At 38.9% G+C, this 20,659-nt stretch overlaps 1 protein-coding gene across 4 annotated transcripts in view; it reads left to right on the top strand.

Annotated features, from left to right (window-relative positions):
* The window catches only part of Fmnl2 (formin like 2), a 280,140-nt gene that overhangs the window by 244,789 nt on the left and 14,692 nt on the right, over positions 1-20,659 (top strand). For all 4 annotated transcript variants that reach the window (XM_027938006.2, XM_027938008.2, XM_071619173.1 and 1 more), the window contains exons 11-20: positions 1,924-2,034; positions 4,622-4,771; positions 6,577-6,678; positions 8,348-8,660; positions 8,977-9,189; positions 14,277-14,401; positions 15,527-15,729; positions 17,687-17,921; positions 18,978-19,046; positions 19,154-19,234. In XM_027938006.2, the coding sequence (XP_027793807.1) occupies positions 1,924-2,034; positions 4,622-4,771; positions 6,577-6,678; positions 8,348-8,660; positions 8,977-9,189; positions 14,277-14,401; positions 15,527-15,729; positions 17,687-17,921; positions 18,978-19,046; positions 19,154-19,234 (1,602 nt within the window). The remainder of the gene's footprint in view (positions 1-1,923; positions 2,035-4,621; positions 4,772-6,576; positions 6,679-8,347; positions 8,661-8,976; positions 9,190-14,276; positions 14,402-15,526; positions 15,730-17,686; positions 17,922-18,977; positions 19,047-19,153; positions 19,235-20,659) is intronic.

Below are 20,659 nucleotides of genomic sequence, written 5' to 3'. Positions count from 1 at the left end.
AAGAGAAATGGGAAGATGCTAGAATTCAACCACATTTTCCCTCCAGAAAATGAGGTTTTTGATAAATTGGGAATGCAGTTACATTGCCCAATCTCCCAAACAACATATTCCTCATAACATGTAACTTTTTTTTTTATATGTAGTTTAAGACCCTTTTCTGTGTTTTTGTGGAGAAAAGAAAACAAAAAACAGTCAAAATGATTTTTTAAGTTCATTTAACCGTAGACCTTGAAATACTTTTTGGTAAATTGTAGTAGAGTCCCCTTGTAACTTAGAGAGTTTATACATCTTCCGAAGATATCCAGTATATAACATTCCAAGAGGACTCTAACTCAGTAAAAACAATTTTTAAAAAGCTAAGGGTAGGGGCTGGGGCTGGGGCTTACTGATAGATAGCACACTTGCCTGGCATGTATGAGGCACTAAGTTTGATTCTCAGCACTGCATATAAACAAACAAATAAATAAATGTCTATCAACAACTACAAAAAAAATAGCTAGGGGGAATTGGTCTTGGGGAAGAGGTTGGTGATTATGAACCTGAGTCCCTCAGTCATTTTACCTTCTTCCTGGAGCTTCTGCTGGGTCATTGCCTTTGAGGGAAAGCCTGAGCAAGATATTTCCACCATAAAAGACTGTCACTATCAAGAGCAAAATAGATCTGTTGAATTCGGTTTTATTATTTATTAGATTGGAAACTAGTTTTCTCTGGGACAGATCTTAGGGCCACTGCTGCAATTGTGAGGAGAAAGCACCAAATCAAAGCTTTCATGGAATAGAAACAGGGTGATTGCATGGAAAGATGGGCCAAAGCTCTGTTCCTGTTCTCTTGGTAGGCTGGAGTACAGAGAAAATGTTTAGAAAAAATTACCTTGTAGTGAGGGTTATAGGTGATTTAAATGTTGTTGTTTGCAATAGTTTTCATATTTTTATGCTATATATATACCTGTACTAATTTACTTGATTTGCGGTGTGTACCTATATGACTTTTTAAGAACAGGTTTACTGAAATATGATTATCATAACTTCCACATTACCATTGAAAGTGTATAGTAGGTTTTTTAACCATCACCACAATTTAGAACATTCTGTCACCCTCCCCCCCCCCCCAAAGAATCTCTGTGCCTGTTAACAGCAACTTTCTATTTATTTTACCCCCACCCTTAGGCAATCGCCAATCTATTTTCTATTTCTATAGTTTAGCCTGTTCTGGGTATTTTAAATGAATGGAATCATAAAATGTGTGTGTGTGTGTGTGGTGCTGGGGATTGAACCCTGGACCTCATGCATGCTAGGCAAGCACCTTGCCACTGAGCTATATCCCCAACTCTTCTGTGGTTGTTTTTGATTGGTTCTTTTCACTTACTATGATATGTTCAAGTTTGTCCATGCCATAACATGTATCAGCCATTTCATTCCTTTTTATTGTTGCACAATATTCCATTGTGTAGATAAACCACGTTTTGTTTATCCATCAGTTGGTGGACATTGGGTTCTTTCATGTGGTTATAAATAATACTGCTATGAACTTTTGTGTACAATTTTTTATGTGTATATGTTTCTTTTCGCTACATAAGTCACATGGTAACTTTAACATTTTGAGGAGCTGTCTCACTTTCAAAGTGACTACGTCATTTTATGTTCCCACTAGCAAGGAATGAGGGTTTCATGTTTCTCAACATCCTTGCCAACACTTCTTACTATATTTCTTTTTATTATCAGTCATCCTAGTGGCTATGAAGTAGTATCTTATTGTGGTAACTCTATGACTTTTTAAATTAAAAACATTGTAAAATGTTATTAAAGACCCAGTGAAATGAAGGACTTGGTAAGTGAGCCTAATTTGTGTATTAAAAGCATATGCCTATGATTCAATGAGAAAAAAGTTTAACATCTGTCTAATCCCTTGGCAATTTCATTTCAGGTGGCCTCGATGCAGTTTATTAATATTGTAGTTCATTCAGTAGAAGATATGAACTTCAGAGTTCACCTCCAATATGAATTCACCAAATTAGGCCTGGATGAGTATTTGGATGTGAGTAAAGCTATAACCTTTGGCTTCAGTGTAAGAATTGATTTATTGCTTACCCTCGGTGCACTTCCATAGTGGCTAAGGAATGCTTAAAGCTCTGCATAGTCAACTACTGTCGTATAGTTAAAAGGAACCAATCCAAGTGATGCAATCTGCCAGAGAAACTGGATTCTTGTAGACCTTCTGGGACCTCTGGCAGTCTTTTGCCAGCAGCCTTTTAGTACAGGAGCCAGATGACCTCTTGCAGTCCGGCTGCAGCTTGCCTGTGTTTGTGAGCTCAAGTCTGGGTCAAGTCTCATTGCATCACTCACCCAACTGCTGCACAGTTTGCATTCTTGGTTACTCTGAGGGCCTCATCTAGGCAGGGAAAATCAAACCAAGACTGCTGTAGAGTGAAGAGAAATGCTCGGAGGATAAATAATGAGGAAATGAAGACTAGAAACTTCCTCCTGAAGCTGTTAATTTTTGCTTGAAGGGTTTGTGGCTTTAGAAGTTCCACTTTTGGGTTTTGGGAGAGGGGTGTTTAATTTCTCTTTTCCAGGTTTCCTTGCAGAAGTGCTCAGCTAGTTCCCTGAAGTTCTTCAGTTAAGAAACTGAAAGTTGATGTTCAAATCATAAATGGACATGAGAATCTATGCATGCGAAGCATGTCCTTTGACTCCTAGACAGTTTTATTTTTCTTTCCATATAGGAATTGTCCAGTTGAATTTGGAAGATTGGGCAGGAATTGCTGACCTCAATTTCAAGGCTGTTTCTAGCTATAGAGATGATAGGAGCTCTTCCCTTGGACAACTGTGATATTTAGCTATCCATCTTCATGAGGGATGAAGTTGAGATTTCAAGCACTGTCTTTTCACAGCACTGGGAGGGAAAAATCACAGAGATGGTTACACTTGACCTGAGGGGCCTTGCTCACCAGAGCAACCAAGCTACCCTGGAGTAGACTGTCCTAATGTCTAAAGTCTCTACTCAGGGAGAGACACAATGGATTTCCATTAAAGACATGTTGGAATTATTTTCCTATAATTTAAAGACCCACCGATGCCATTTTTGGAATATTGTATTTAAAGGAATTTTTTATGTATTGATGTTGAAGTTTATCTGTCCTTTTTCCTCATATGTTCAGAGCAACAGTATTTGAACAAAAATTGGGCACATAAATTCCTAATGGTTTTCTGGGTTTGGCTTTGTGATATCTTGCTTTATACTCCAATGTGTAATGGCAGGTTGGTGACCTATCAGTGAATACCTATTATTCATTGTGAATCTTGTGAAAAATCACAAGAAATTTCTTCACCATTTTCATCATTTTCTGTTCTGGCCTTTGTTTTGAACTGTGGTGGAACATACCCTCTTTCAAAATAAGCTAAATTGTAGGTTAGAACCTAGCAGAAAACCCATTTTTCCAAGAATTTACATGAAGTGGAATTCCTCTTAAAATTTTTAAATTTTATCAGAATTCTATTTCTTGAACTTTGTAAGTATATTGGTTCTGCACTCTAATAGATAGAGGTAGTTAGAAAAGTAATATGATGAATACATAACATATAAATACCATATTAGTTTACAGAAGCAGCTTTGCATGTAGTCTTTGATTTGTTCAAAAATGCTATTGGCATTATCCATGTGCCAGATATTATTCAAGCCACTCATTTATCCTCAGGAAAATTCATACTAATGTTTCTTGTAGAGAAGATTCATTGATTTTTTTGGCCTTCTCTGAGGCAAGTTTATCTTTGTAGTATCTGAATTCCTTCAGGATCCCTGATCAGGGATACAGTGAACTGGGGAAAGCTTTCTGATCTGTGCTTTGGAAGCCCTGAGCTGTTGATGTGGGGCACTGCCTTAGGGAAGCATTCATGAAGAGTGAGCTCTAGAAATTTGCACTAAAATAAACCCAAGATTTGGGCTAGGATTGTGGCTCAGTGGCAGAGCACTTGCCTGATGAAGCACTGAGTTTGATCTTCAGCACCACATAAAAATGAATAAAATAAAGGTATTGTGTCCATCTACAACTTAAATTAAAAAATAAATAAACCCAAGGTTAATGCCCAAGTCACCTCCTGTATAACTGTGTCCCACCTGGGTCCACCATCACTATCCAGGCAAGGTGCACCTACTACAATCTCCTCTACTACCCCAACACCCCTTTAAGTTTTATGTTGCTTCTGACCGTTCCCTCTCAAAGCTACTTTTAGTTCTTCTGTTTTCTTGATTTCACATATATCAAATTGTTTTAGATATAAATATAAATATATAAAGATATAAATATAACTACATGGGGTAGGAAGTATTGGGGGGAAAATCGTGTATGTAAATACACACATGTAAATATGTATATTTTATATATTTATATTTACATGTGTGCACATTAAATATTTACATAGTTATGTAAATATTTGATGGGTAAGAAACCAATCTGATCCTACCTTCTTAAATAGTCACTTCATCATTGTCTTAAGGAGGATGATGTCTTAAACCTTTTGGAAAAGGCTGGACTTTGGGAAGAAAGAAACCTTGTAGACGGTTGGGTAAGTATGTTCTGTTTCTAAAGATAAGCTAATGTCACCTCTCAAATTCTGATTTTTAGAAGCTGAAACACACAGAGAGTGACAAGCTGCAAGTACAGATTCAGGCTTACCTGGACAATGTGTTTGACGTAGGAGCTCTGCTGGAAGATGCAGAAACCAAGAATGCAGCCTTGGAGAGGGTGGAAGAACTGGAAGAAAACATCTCTCATGTAACTACATCTCAGAAAACGGAAAATTGCTGGCATTCCCTCTGGGTGCAAAGTAGAACTAACATACACTTTTGTGGCAGTAACTTAAAAGAATAAGAGTCTAGAAATGAGCTGTGACTGGGTTAGAGAATTATCATAAACCATTCTGGGCTCTTTCAAAGAAGGCAGATGTGTTACTGAAAGCAAAATGGAACTCCTTTCTTTGCCTCAGCTGACCTACCTCTCAGGACTGCAAAATAAATTGCTTGTCCTGACAATCAGTTACAGGCACAGGAGGATTGAATCACTGGCATTACCTAAGGGATTAGAGGGGAATGAAATATGGGAATTTGGCATGAGATGAATAAGAATTTTTTGAACATTAGCCACCTTCTTCTCAAAATGTCCACACAGTCCCATAGAGATAATTAAATAGTGTCTTTTGATGCTTATCTAAATATTCCTGTCTTAATCACTTAATAGTTTCATTTTAGCAGTAGACGTTTTTAAGGAAATCAGTGAGCTCTCCCAAATATCATCTTCGTTGAGGAAGACTATCCTCTCAGAACAGTGTCATCTCTATATTGGGGTAGTGATCTGATCTTCTGTGTGTGTGTAGGACGGGGGATTGACTAGGGACACTTCACCTCTCAGCTACATCCCCAGATCTTTTGATTTTGAGACAGGCTCTCACTAAGTTGCTGGGGCAGGCCTCGAACTTGTGATCCTCCTACCACAGACCAAGTAGAATAAGAGTCTTAACAGTCTTCAGAGGTTGTTTATTTGTTCATTAAACAAATATTTCAGAGAGTACAAGAACAAACAGAGAAACCCAAGAATTTTGAACCAAATTTTTGGCCTGAATTGATTACCACTTTTCTTTGTTGTGAAGTGAATTGTCCCCATTTGGGGGAATATTATTTTGCCCTTTGAACAACCCACATATTTCTCCCCATATTTTATTTTTAAGTACTGGGTGTGTGTCATTTCCTTTGCCTTTTACCATTACTTTGAAAATGGGCATCTACCTGGCTTGTGCTGAGCCCCCAACTCTCCTTTTGTAAATACTACAGTGAGCTAGTTGGCGTTTACCAAACAGTTTAAAAGCCCAGTATCTCTCCCCTTAAGAGATTTGTATTTTGTTCTGAGCCTGATTAGTGTAAATCTCACTCTTCCTCTTTACATTTTCTCTATGATTTCCTTTACTTACTGATCATTTTTAGTACGATGTAAGAAATCAAAAGTTGCTTAATCATACAGCTGTGTGCAGAAAGCTCCTTTTAAGTAAATAGTGCATGTTCTTTCTCCCCCGCTGCCCCCCACCATCTCTTATTCAGCCTCAGCTAGTAAGACCATAGAGTCTACTTTGTAGCAGGCCATCTTTATTTGAATGGCTCCTCCAAATAGCTTTTATTAGTTGAATAATTTGTGTTCAAACAATCTGTAGTGCTTTTTTTTTTTTTCAAACTACATCAACAATATTCAAAAGCTTTTACCTGACATCTCTTTCTTGGGGATGGGGATGACTCTCCTCCCTCACCTTACTGTTCTCAACCCTTGCTAGCTCCAAAGGATGGGAGGGAGACACATTGGATATTTAAACACTGAGGTTTTTATTAAAGATCATGTATAAATTATTCTTGGGAGAAACAAAAATATTTCCAGAACCATATTATAAATACTAACATTTCCATTAAACAATTTGTATAACACATGCAGGACTCTAAAGGGCCCCTAAAGGTCTTAGAGCTACACTTTCTGAGGTCTAAGGACCTGGTCTAAATGATCCTGTGTCGTGACACAGTTTCCTTTTCAACATTTTACAGTTATCTGAGAAACTGCAAGACACAGAAAATGAAGCCATGTCTAAGATTGTGGAACTGGAAAAGCAGCTCATGCAGAGGAACAAGGAACTGGATGTTGTGCGAGTAAGTGTAACGATGACAGTCCCCCAGGTGGAGTGATGGTAGATGTGGTCCAGCTTTGGGCTGGTTGAATGTGGGGCACGTTCATTTCAGAGGAAAGCATTGATGCAGCATGTTTATTCGGGCCATTTCAGAGGTGATCCTTCAATGGAAAGTACATGTAGTCAGAGTCTGTGTACACATGTGCATGTACTCATATACTGGAGGTTCAGGATTTCCTTATCACAGATTTTGGGAGCAACAGTTTTCACATTTGGAGGAGGATGAGTTGATTCTGAGGCTCACCCATTTAGAAGGAAATAAAAACATGGCATGGATTTAATTCATGCCACTTATTTATTTTTATTAGGACTTGGACTTCATTGTATTCCTTTACTTTGCTTCTACTCAGAACTGGGTTTGGTGGTTGCTGTGGAAACCGTGAATCACAGCACAGGCTAGACCTGGTGACATTCACCAAGAAAAAAAAGGAAAAAGCAAAGCCAATTCATTTTATTATCAGATAATCCCAGTTATTTGATTTGGCTGTAGCATTGTTTTACCTTACATGTCAGGTATTTATGGAGTGCCATCCGTGTGCTTGGGATTGTGCAGAACATAAAAGCACCAACATGCCTGGAGGGGGTTTGGGCAAATGGCTTGCCCTTACACCACTGTTTAATGCAGCAGCACATTTTATGTGATGGTTATCATGTCTGTGTGTGTTGCCTGATATTCTGACATGTCCTTTAGTTAACTCTGGAAATTTATTTTCTGGCACACCATCGAGACAAAGTTGTAGCATATGGACTCAATTCAAAGTTCAGACTCTTAGATTATTAATAATAGACAGGGTGTGAAGAATGTTTCCCTGCCTGCTGGAGGTTTGTGGTGAGAGAGCACATGTGCAAGGCCCAGCAAGTAAGTTCAATTCCATAAAACTCCTTTCACTGGAACTTCTATGGGCCCCTAATAAAAGAAACCAGGGCAGCCTTTGAATTGAAAATTGTAACTTCTTTGTTTTCTGCTAAAAACCTACACAGAAATAAGTAATTAGTGGAGGGAAGCTCAGGCCTGTTTTGTTAACTGCATTACCAAAAGGAAAACGTTACAACAATTGCTGTCCTGAGATTGGTCAAGGGGGCATTATGAGGGCCAGAGAAACCCATTCAAGAACAGTCAGCCCCTGGTTACTCATGAATAGATTAGTCTATGCTTTGTGGATTTTTAATCCTAGTCTGACTTCTATCCAAGTCTGATTTAGGGCCCTTTGTTTATGATTAGCTGATATGCGTACCTCAGAGTTACAGATGGATTTGAAAATTAGTGAAAGGAAAACATGCCACATCAGCAGAACATCTCGGGACATTTCAAAGTCAGCTTTTGGGAATAAAAGTCATCTCTGCTCTCTTCCTTTCCCCCTGCAGGGAAAATTGAGTTAGCAGGATTCATTAAATGGAAAGAACTTAATTAGCAATAACAGTTGCTGGAGTATATTGCATGTACCAGTAGTATAATTCATAATTAGTGGGACCATATAAGTTCTGGCTGAATTTCATAGAACTTTTATTCATATTCAGTGTCCTTTTTTCTCTCTTTTTAGTTAATTCCTTTATCCTCAATATGCCAATCTGATGGTCATAAATGTGAATGTCATGCGGAGACAAACTCTTAGCCATGAACTCTTTTGCAGGAAATTTACAAAGATGCAAATACCCAAGTTCACACATTAAGAAAAATGGTTAAAGAAAAAGAAGAAGCCATTCAAAGACAGTCTACCCTGGAAAAAAAGATTCATGAACTGGAGAAACAAGGGACCATTAAAATTCAGAAGAAAGGGGATGGGGATATTGCTATATTGCCAGTTGTGGCTTCTGGCACAATGTCCATGGGGTCAGATGCAGCACCGGGTAACTTTGTGGGACCAGTTTCAGGGGCTGCCTCCTCGGGACCCTTGCCTCCTCCTCCCCCGCCACTACCTCTATCATCAGACACACCTGAAGCAGGTAAGAAGCCATGTGGGAGAACTAAGTTTATACAATCAGGTTATCTGTGTTTCTTCTTTTACTAGTTGTCCATTTTTGTCCTTTGCTTTTGTTGGCACATTGTTTTACTGATTTTAAGAACTATTTGTTTTGAGATTAAGGTTATAAATCTTCATTTCACTTATATTCAAGTATTTCCCCATTTGTTGATAAGGAAGTTTATGGTTTTGGAAAGCAAACCTTTATCATTTTAAGTGTTTTTATATTGTCTCTATGCACAACATGTTGCAGGAAGACCATTTTTGTTTTCAAAGTCAATTGGTTTCTTTTCTTCTAGTGCAAAATGGCCCAGTAACACCACCTATGCCTCCGCCTCCTCCGCCTCCACCTCCCCCACCTCCTCCTCCTCCCCCGCCCCCACCTCCTCCTCTCCCTGGTCCTGCAGCAGAGACTGTGCCAGCTCCTCCTCTGCCACCACCCCCTCCTCCCTCTGCACCCCCGCTGCCTGGAACATCTTCACCCACAGTGGTTTTCAACTCAGGATTAGCAGGTAAGAGCACATAATTAAAACCAGGGTATTCATGTAAGAAGTGCTCATTTGCCCACCTCCAGAGATTTAAAGCCTTTCTTTCAAAGATAGGTCTTTTGTAATGACATGGACCTTCTCTTAGTAAAAGAACATTTCTGGTAGTGTAGCTGAAATTAGTCATACATGGGCAGCATTGGCCTTTGTGTGGCCTTTATCACACTCTTCCTTAGCAGGAGGTTCTGATCTCTCACCTCATCTTCCCACCTTCAACTGAAAGAAGAGAGACAACTTGCCTTCATAAGGACCAGTGCATTTTTGCGAGTTCAGCAAACACTTCTTAAACACTTGTAGTGGTTAAAGCAAAGAGTTTAAGTGTTTCTGATTCTTTTTCATTTTTAAGAAATTTGAAATGTCATATATAAAATGGAAAAATGCCTTTATGTGTAATTGACTGACACAGGCTTCCACGCATGTCTTCTGAGCATTTAAGGAGATCAGAATTTGCAGAAGCAGATTAAACTTCAAGGGGAAGTGCTGCCAACAACAGTGCCTTGAAAGGCTTCTTCATAATAACTCTTGCTGTCCTGCTAACTAGGAGATGGAGTGTAGCACCTGGCTCACCAGAAATAACCAGGGGCTGGCCAGTGAGAGGAGGGCATTACTTTAATTATTTGATATAAGTTTTTATTTTTGACTCTTGGAAATGAATTTCTGTTCTGTCTATAATGCTACAAGCAGTCTCCCAGACATTCAGGACTGCTCTGAGGTTGCCATCCTTTGTTGTTGGGTAACTGTTTCCTCATTCACTCTAGTCTGTTTATGAATTCTCCTATTTGCTGTGAACAACTGCTCTATCAGCCTCCACTTCTGAGGCTGCAGTAGTTTTCAGAGACTTTTGCCTGAGGTCTGAAAGATAGTCTTGGCTATAAAGATGTCCTATTCTCTATCCCTTCAAGGGTGCCATCAGCAGCTTTACCAGCCAGTTAGTAGGGCTAATTGGCTCTAGTGACTGGAGCCCTTGTAGACACCTGAAAGCTGCTCTTACCACATTCGTTCTACCTCAGATCCATGATGTTACTTCCATCTAGACTTCTATTAAACTGCCTAGCACACAAACAAATTGCCATTTAGAGTAATGTTCATAGTATATTGGTGGTTTATTTCTACCCTTCAAGGTCCTCCCATCTACCACTTTCTTCTAGACCTTTTATTGCTTCTGAAGAGAAAAGTTGGAGGAATGTCTTCGTGGAACTGTTGGATTGTGGAATGTAAATAAACAAACCTCATAACAAGCCTTGGGAATCCATTCCATCACCAGGCTGTTCTCAGTGATCAAGTGTGGAAACCCCTATTTGTCCCGTGCACCTGGGCTCCCTGATTAGTTTTCCTTATAGTCCCTGAGGAGCACTCACTGTGTGATGTGTCTGCCGTGATGTTTCATTTGGAACTGCTTCTTTCTCCCTGGCAAAAGCTAATGTGTGATTCAGCATCCACTTCCATTCACCTGAGCCCTAACACAGAATTCAGATCTGCCTTGGCAGGTGATAGCCAGAGGCTAAAGTGTGTAGGTCTGGGGCTTCCTTCTGAAGAAGCATGTCCTGCCTGGTTATTGTTATTTTTTTTAAAATTTCCTTCCCCTCCCCCCGCCCCGGGTACTTTGCACCACTTCATTTTCAAAATTAGTTTGTTCTTTTGATTACTTCAAGTTTAAGGTGTAGATCTCTGTGCTCAGCTGAAAACCAGATGCTGCCTTCAGGTTTACCACAGTTGGAAGTTGTCCCATTGTATCTTATGCCCTTTAGAAGACTATAAGTGAGATTGAAGTAATTCCTTTTTAGTTCCATACCATTGTTCAGTGATTATAAGAGACATTCTGTCTTACAAGATGTAAGGATTACAAGATCTTATGAGTCTTTGATAGCTTGAGATTGGGCATTTTCTGCAAAGCCTTTAATCTCTTTACTATTCATTTTTAGTTTGGTTTTCGGTAGTGATTAAAGCCAGTCTTGTGAGATGTTTTACCAGTGTGTTCAGTAGCTCTGTCTCTGGAACCAAGAGGCCAGACAAATTCAGAGTGTCCCAAGAGAACTAGTGACAGAGCTGAGCTGATATGCCCAGGGCTCCCATGAAGTCAGAGACCTGTGATGTCATTGAACCTCTAGATCCACAAGTGACAGAATCTCTTTATCTCTTAAATGCATACTATATTCTTGGTTGTCACAACATGGGACCAGGAGGAAGTTCACATAGTTTATCTCTAGAGTTTTCTTTCTTTTATAAAGAAGATATTAGTATTGTGAAATAGGCATTTAAAGTATAAGGCTTACTTCCTCAAGACTATGATGGAACAATCTTGCTCCCTTTCCTGGGGTAGGTCACCTGTGATGGACTGCTGGGCAGCCTGTGACCTTTGTTGTCTTTGGAAAGATGTGCTTAGATCCTCTCAATGAGCAGTTGGACCTTGGATGTTTATTTTTTATTAAATTGTTCAAATCCTATGAAATACCTAACATAGTTCAGTATGGCTGTTTGGGACCACTACAATGAAATAAACATTTTCTTTCCCTCCTCTAAAAATGACTAAAAAAAGAAAAAACACAAAACAAAATAATACATCTTCAAGGCAGTCCTGAATGGAAATGAATTTTTGGCTCCACGCTGCCTTGTGAAGTGTGTCCAAGAAGCATGAAATTCTATGCTAAGAGTGCGTGAACCACTGAGCCACTTGACTCTAACCATATCTAATTTTTTTTTTTTTTATTTTCTCTATTCTCTCTGCTTCCACAAAAGATGGGCCAATCAAGCTTTTCTGTAGGTTGCTCCTCACCGAGTGTGTTGAGTATCTGCCATGTGTTCCTGTTGGTCGCACTGTGCCTTGACATCTTTCCACTCCATCTTACTTTGACCCATTGCATTTTGACATTGCATCTGCGGGAAGTCTGGGTGTTGGCTGACTGTTACTCCAGGTCTGCCCACACATTTCAGTTGAACCTGTAGAAGACATGATTGTCCTGTAGGCAGGAATCCTGGATTCATATGCCACATTTCTTTTCCTCCAAGAAAAGGAATGTTCTTTTCTTTTTGTTTAATTGTCATAGTTGGGTCCAATACAGACTCTAAAAGGATTTTAGATTTATTCTAAGGAAACATGGAGAATAAGTAGAAGCTACTGGGTGCCCCTTTCCAGTGCCCTCTCACTCGTCCCATGGCTCACTTGGTGGAACATCCATCCATTCAGAGCCACTTTCTTTGGTCTGTACCCTGGGGATGCAGTGTATATCATGGTCACCTGTATACCCTCCTGCTCTTCCCCAACTCCATCCCCAAAGTCAGAAAACTTGCCCCAGAGCTTTCTTGCCTGTGTTCTGATCTTGGGCATGTTCTTTATCTGGCTAAAGAGTCACAAGAAGGGAGACTGCAAATAGAATAACAGGTAGTGAATGGCCTAAGCCTGTAGTATCTGTGGAGGAAAGGTAGAAAGCAATGGCACCAGCCTGTCACCTCCCTTTGAAAGGAGTCCCTACTGTTCCTTCCCACATCTCCCCCCACCCCCCAGTGGTCTCCTTCTGCCCACATTGCTAAAGTGGCGGCCTAGAGTAGGGTATGTTCCTTTGTCCCACAGAGGATCCAGTTTTCATGGGTAGTGTGGACACAAGTGAAGTGTGAGGAGGACTCTGACACACCTGGGGGTGAGGGTGCCATGTTTGGTGGAAAGTCCTGGTTGGCAGAAGCTGTGTCTCTGTGTTCTTGCATGCTTCTGTGTGCATTTATCAGATGAATTCCTGCTCTTCCTATGGCCTTCATAACTCTGGAGGAATGAGAGGCACTATCAATCTCCCTTTTTCAGTAAACATAAACTGAGGCAGGCAGGTAGACATCCAGTAAACACTTGGGTGTGTTTGGCTTTTTTTCTGCATTGAGGTGCAAGTTCTCCTTCCCTCCCTTGCTAATAATGGCAAAGAGTGAAACTCACAAATAGTTCCTTGGGCTACAGAGTGGTGCACAGAATGTATATAAGTAGTATAGGAAGACTTCCTTATGATGTAGAATTAAAATAGCATTTTGAATGGATTACTTTTTTTTTTTTTAAGCTCATTCCTTAAAGTGAGTAGAGTTGGCACTTCCCTTAGGTCCCTGAAAGAGAATCCCATCCTCTCAACTAAGAGACTTCATTGATGACACCTAGTAAAATATAGCTGACTCCTAGTGAGAACTTGCTTATTAAAAAGAGGGAGAAGGTGCTGTGGCCATCTGTGAGCAGCAACACAATTTTGTGTTTTCTAAGTACCCCTTCTGTCTTCTTAGACATTTTCTGATTTAGGCCATTCATGGTCCCTTATCTTTTGGAAATAACTCAGCAGCCAGTATAATCTATTACTGAAGTCACCCATAGGAATGTATCCCCCTGGCTGAAAGTTAGCTTTCTTGGTGTGTCATGTTCCTGGTGGTTTAGACAGTCTCTGATCATCCTTTAAGGTTTATTTATAAATATGTATTCTAGAAGTAAGAATTTAGGATGTCAGAACTCGACAGGATTTGTCCTCTCTGCTGTCTAATAACAATAATAATTTTTGCTTTCTCTAGCATTTTGTCTTAAGATTGTCCTAATACCATAACTATAAAGGAGCAATCCAGTTTCCTGAATAAAAATAAACAAAACCCCAAATCTTGGTCCTAAAGACAGCTTTTAAGACATTCAACCAAATGAGTTTTTGAATGGCTCTGGCTAAGGCTATATGTAATCTTTTCCACATTTAAAAACATGTGGACTGGGAAAGGTGGCACATACACATAATACCAGTTATTCGAGAAACTGAGGAAGGAAAAAAATCACAAATTTGAGGCCAGTCCAGAAAATGTAGCAGGAATCTTATCTCAAAATAATAAAGTAATAATAATTTTTTTAAAAGGCTGTTGTTGCAGCTTAATGGTGGAGCTCTTGCCTGTATCGCACAAGGCTCTGGGTTCGTAACAAGAAACAAAATTTTTGGGTGCCTCTTGCTAACCTTCCTCCAGTGTTAAAGTGTCATCTGTAGAGACTGTTGTCTAATCATTTCTGAGGATTACGGAGTCTTGGATCTTAATTTCATTCTCTTTGACATCTTTAGCTGTGAAAATTAAGAAACCAATCAAGACAAAGTTCAGAATGCCGGTGTTTAACTGGGTTGCTCTGAAGCCCAATCAGATCAATGGCACAGTCTTCAATGAAATTGATGATGAGCGAATTCTGGAGGTATTTTTTCTCATTGGTTAGAAGCTAGAGGGGTGCTCTCCGTAGAACAAAGCTAAAATGGGTGCTCTGTTAATCTGCAGGTTTTGCTACTAAAGTATGTTGTTTTTTGTCTTAAGATTGTCCTAATACCATAATTATAAAAGAGCAATTGTACAAAAGAAGCAGATACTTTAGTACTATCAAAGAATAGCATTTGATACTATTTTATAAAGCAGTTCTAATACTAGATTTGTAAAATTAAGTTAAAATGCAATAAAAATGCAGTGAGTAGTTTTGAGTAGTTTCAGTATATGCCACAAAATTTGTATGTCACTGTCCCATCTATTAATTTATAAAAGGGCATAAACATCCTTTATTGAACTAGATAGATTAAGGACTCAATTCTCACACTTACTGCCTGGTTTGATGACTAGTTTTAGTCTGTGACAGCTGTCTATGCTAGCTCATTATTTAAAGCAATTGAATCGGCTCGTCGGAATTAGTAGTGTACTTTGGACATCACTTTTATCTCTGTGTTAGAAGTTGCTCTCTAAAAAAACCAGAAAAATAGAGATAGTATTTTAGTTAGCTTTTTTGCTCTTATGACTAAACCGATCTGACCAGAACAATTTTAGGAGGAAAGGTTTATTTTAGGGCTCATGGTTTCAGAGGTCCTAGTCCATAGAAGGCTGACTCCATTCCTCGGGGTTCCAGGTGAGACTGAACATCATTGCAGGAGAGTGTAGCAGAGGGAAGCAGCTCACATGATGATCAGGAAGCAGAGAGAGAAGTCTCAACAGGCCAGATACAAATATATATACCCAAAGCCATGGCCCAATTCCCACCTCCTCTAGCCACACCCCACCACTTCAGTTACCACTCAATTAATCCCTATCAGGGGATTAAATCATTGATTGGGTTAAGACTCCTACAACCCAATCATTTCTCCTCTGAACCTTCTGCATTGTCTCACACGTGAGCTTTTGGGGGATACCTCATATCCAAAACATAACAGGTAGCCATGGCCAAGGACAAGTAATTAATAAGAAAATAAGGTCTTTGCTTAACTAATTGTCTAAATGGTGGTTGAATGAATTAATTTTTAAGTATAATCCAGTTTTCCAATGTTATCCTTCTGTATCCCAGGATTTAAATGTAGATGAATTTGAGGAAATATTCAAGACAAAGGCACAAGGTCCTGCCATTGATCTTTCTTCAAGCAAGCAGAAGATAACACAGAAGGGATCAAACAAAGTGACATTACTAGAAGCAAATAGGGCCAAAAACCTTGCCATAACTTTAAGGAAAGCTGGAAAGACTGCCGATGAGATATGTAAAGCAATTCATGTGTAAGTTTGGAGCATTCTGGAAAATTATATCTTAGTAAGTTTAGAATAAAAATGAAAATAAGATAGTTATGAATTAGTAGAGACAGAGATATTTCAGTAGTGGAGCAAGAACTAAGACAATGGAGCCATTTTTGATGTCCACACTTAGAAGATTCTGCTTATTACATGTCCTACTGCAGAGCTGAGTAAGATGCCAACACTCGAGAGGTGGACCAGAAGTTCCCTGAGGAAATGCTGTGTTTGAAGGAGTAATTAATTGTTTTAGAAGAATAACATCTGGATTGTGGCATCATTTATCGTCTTGGTCTGCTCTCTTATATAGGCCTACAGCAGTGCTTACATAAAAGGAAAGTTGGGCTGAGTGTTGCAGATGTTAAGAGGAGGGAGAAATGTCAGTTTTCTCTGGAGTATCTGGATTTTATCCATATTTGTTGAATATAAATTTGATGGCGTTTGTGGAATGATGTAGTTCAATGCCAGATGCAAATATGATACAGATGCATATTTTAATTCCTAATAATAGGAATGTGAATTCTGTTGCTCTTAGTATTTTCAGGACATTTTTTGTTTGTTTGTTTGTTTTTAATTTTGAGCTGTATAAAAGGCATTGATTTTGTTTATTTCTCTACTGGAAGAATCTTTCTACTCTTCTTGTGGCTGTGTAAGGATATTATTAAATGTTTTAGGAAATAATTCTTCACAAATTGGTACTGTATACATTTTGATTAGAAACTGTTATAGGAGCACATGATCCTAATAGATCATTTGCTCTGATTTTATGTTTTTGCCAGAGTGCCTTTAACAGTCTGTTTTGATTTGAAACCTGTTATGTAGTCTGTGTCTTTTTTTTATTAGTTCATTTTAATTATACAAAATAATGTGTTTATTGTGACATATTTGTACATGTAAATAGTAAGTTTTTCTTGATATACCTTGTTTGTCACAAATGATTTAAATGTAATTATGTTGCTGAACAATGAATGTCCAGAATTAGGCTTGGTGGCACACACCTGTAATCCCAGCTACTCAGAAAGCTGAGACAGAAGGATTGCAAGTTCAAAGCCAGTTGTGGAAATTTAACAATTTCCTACTGCTGTAGGTCTATATAAGAGAGCAGACTAAGACAATAAATGATGCCACAATCCAGATGTTTTTATTTTTATCAACATAAAAAGGACTGGGGATACAGCTTTGTGTTAGATGTACATGGCCTGGATTCAGTCCCTAGTACTGAGAAAGGAAAAACAAAACAAAAAGCCAAGAAAAGATTGTCTATGAAATAAAATATTTCATTTGCTCAAATTGAGCATATATATACAAAGATGTGGCATTCCTTCAAGGAATACATGTCCTTCAAGGTGTGTATTCTGGTCCTCAGAAGATCATGGTCAGTTCCATACATAGTTGTCCCTCAGTACCTATGGAGGATAGGTTCCAGGACTCCTGTGGACACCAAAAACATCCATATAGTATAGACATTTGTATGCACGTTTTTGCACCAAAGAAAAGTGTAACCCTAGACCATTGGCTTAGTTTGAATATTTTATAGAACTCACCAGATGTTCTGTAAATATATGTATAGTGTTAACCTCTTTAATTTGTGGTACTTCTCTATGTTGAAAAACCATGTCCTTGAACCACTTAACCATGCTTTGGTCTTGATTCTACCTTCTTCTATTGTCATTTGCTCTTGACTTCCTGAGGCTTAGAGCCACTCCAGGGTTCTAAGCAAACAGCTCTAAAATCTGAGGATGGCAGCTATGACACAGTGCAGATTTTCAGAAAGGACCATTAGGGTACCCGATGCCTAGGAGCCAGTGCCAAGGTAGGGATCACAGTGCAACTTTGGGCGTCTGAGGCTTACTGAGTTGGTAGTGGATGAGCTGGACTGGATAGAGGTATAGAGGAAAGAGTAGGTTTTTTCTCTCTAACATTGACCTGTCCATGTTCTTTTCAGATTTGACTTGAAAACACTGCCTGTAGACTTTGTAGAGTGTTTGATGAGGTTCTTGCCAACTGAGAATGAGGTAAAAGTGCTTCGGCTCTATGAACGGGAAAGGAAGCCCCTGGAGAACTTGTCGGATGAAGACCGTTTCATGATGCAGTTCAGTAAGATCGAGAGGCTCCTACAGAAGATGACCATCATGGCCTTCATTGGGAACTTTGCTGAAAGCATTCAGATGTTGACTCCTGTGAGTAGGCTAGTTTGGAGGGCAAAGAGAGTGTTTGTTTTTTTCTTTTCCTTTTTTTTTTTTAAGCATCTCTTCTGCAATTGCACTCAATATAACAGACTCTAAAGAACTTACTAGATTGATATTTTATTTTTGCCATCTTTTTTACATATGTATGCAAAGTACACTGAAAAATGGTGAAGTTCCATCTTCTATGTTGCTGTTCTCCCAAGTCAGTGCCATTTTCTGTGTCTGTAGATGTCTTCTGAATTTTAGAAGACACTGCAGAGGAAAAGGAAAATGATTTTCTCAAACTTGGTTGCCTCCTTAAGATAATAGTCCTTTGGCTGTGTTGGCGTTTCTTTAAAAAAAAAAAATCCCGTATCTTTAGTGAGCAGGCTTATAAGCTTTTATCAGAGCATTACATTTGCCATAGGAGTTTGCTTCCTTTGTAACAGTAGTCTGTGGTGATGTGCAAATAATAGCCAGTTCTTTCTCATTCCCTGCGTTAATCTGGTTGAGACATGAATGTCATAAACTTCAGTTTGGGAAAAAAAAATTAACTTCAGTTTGTTCCCAGTTTCTAAATAAACTTTTGTTAGTTAGCACTTATAGTAGCAGGTCTGTTCAAAACTGTTAGGAGAACTTCTGGAAAGTATTATATAACCCCCATCTCCCATTCTTGGGCAGCTTCATTGATTTAAAAGCAAAAATTGTATATGATTAAAGATGGCAGGCAGGGAATTAAGTTTTGCCAGAAGAGGCTGTTGACTCCTGTTAACCAGTCTTATTGGTTGTAGACTGGTTACAAAGTTGGTGATTAAACAGTGTCTATATTATTACTATGAATACTTTTAGAAAAGAGCTTGCATGTGATGATATGGTTACCTAGGATCTAGCTGGACAACTTAATTTGTTATGCTTAGGAAAAATAGAATCTAATCATTAAGACTTCAAGGTCAAAATGCAGGCCTGTTTTTTTTTTTTTTTTTCCTATGCTAGTTTTTAGTTTCCAATTAATTTCCCATTTTTAACATGTCTTTTCTCTCCCACTTCCTTCCTTTGATTGGAATCTAGCAACTGCATGCAATTATAGCAGCATCTGTCTCTATAAAGTCATCCCAAAAACTCAAGAAAATTCTGGAGGCAAGTGAAGTTTTCTTGTATACATCTTTAGAGAGCTGACTGGTCAGCTTCCTTCTGGGGCCTGAGAAGCTGTCATGATTGGCTTCGATTTTCTTTTTCTTTTGCAGATCATCCTGGCCCTTGGAAATTATATGAATAGCAGTAAACGAGGAGCAGTTTACGGATTTAAACTTCAGAGTTTAGATTTGGTGAGTAAACTGGAAGAAATGTGAGGGCTGTGTGAAGGACAGACAGCTGGCAGAGATTGTCCAGGAGCAGGGGGTCTGCTGTTGGGAGTGGGTGGGAGGATTTGAGGAATATTCTCTGCTAATGTGAGGGTCTGTTGGTATAGATTTTCTGGAACACCATTTGGCAAGAAGGACTTAAAACCTTAGAAATACATATACTCTTTTACTCAGTATTTCCATTTCTAGGAATCTTCCCTCAGGAGTCTGGATTATGAATGCTGTATTTTATTTTTAATTGCAAATAGTTAGCAATAAATAAAGTGTCCAGTATTGTGGGTAATGACTAAATGCTGGAAAAATAATATAATAAACTATTCTCCAGCTGTGAGAATCCTTGTGAAGAATTTTCAGAGAAAAAAGATAATTTTGTGTATAGGAAACAAAGCAGAGTATAAATTGAGGTACAGTTTAATTCCAGCTACGTAAATACATAATATAAAAGACTGAATGAAAACGGATTAAAATATTAACAGAGATTGGATGGAATTAGGAAATGTTTTACAACTTTTTAAATCTTCTTTCTATTTTCTAGAAAGAAAAAAATTTTTTTTTTGTCCTTCATCTGTGAAGATGATCTCCTTCTTTCAGTCACATGATTTATATGAACAGTATTAGAGAACATTCTCCCTGGAACCTTGTCCAGGCTGTGCAGGCCTATGTAGCTTCCATGTGACAAGGGAGGGCAATGGGCAGACTCCATGGCTGGCAGAGATGTGGTTATCTGACTGGAAGCGTCCAATCACAATCCTGGCCTTCAGAAGACCATGGTTAACATCACATAGAGTTGTCCCTCAATATCTGTGGAGAATTTTTTCTAGGACTCCTGTGGTTACCATAATCCCTAGATAGTTGAGTCCTTTCTATATAATGTGGTAGGATTTGTACATAATCTTAGAATGTCCCCCACTATACTCTAAATTACCTCTAGATAATTTATAATACATAACCATGAAAATGCTCTGTAAATAGTTATTATATTGTATTGTCTAAGGAATGACAACAAGAAAAATAGATACAGTGGCCTGGCTTTCTCTGTCTTAGGCCACCAGAAGCTAGGGAGTAAGAGAGGAACTGAGCAGAGTATCAAGGTTGCAGCATCAAAGCCCCTGTACACCTGCACTGGCCCCACCTGCCACTCAACTGAAATCCTCTCACTTTTAAGCCAGGAGAGGAGGGATAGTAGATGCTGGGTGGGGGATTCATGGATATTGGGTAAAACCCTAATGTTGAATAGGTACCCTGGTGAGGATGTCTTCAAGTCATTTAAATACCAGTGACGTGGTTCAATAAAGAATACATTGAATCTTGAATGTCCTCTGGGAATAATTTTTTCCAGCCTGTTGGGCAACTGTGCTCAGTTACTTTCTCTGGATGGGAAGTTACCTG

The sequence above is a fragment of the Marmota flaviventris genome, chromosome 11, assembly GCF_047511675.1.
Source record: "Marmota flaviventris isolate mMarFla1 chromosome 11, mMarFla1.hap1, whole genome shotgun sequence".
NCBI classification, from domain to species: Eukaryota; Metazoa; Chordata; class Mammalia; order Rodentia; family Sciuridae; genus Marmota; species Marmota flaviventris.
This window is presented reverse-complemented; position numbering and strand designations above follow the sequence as displayed.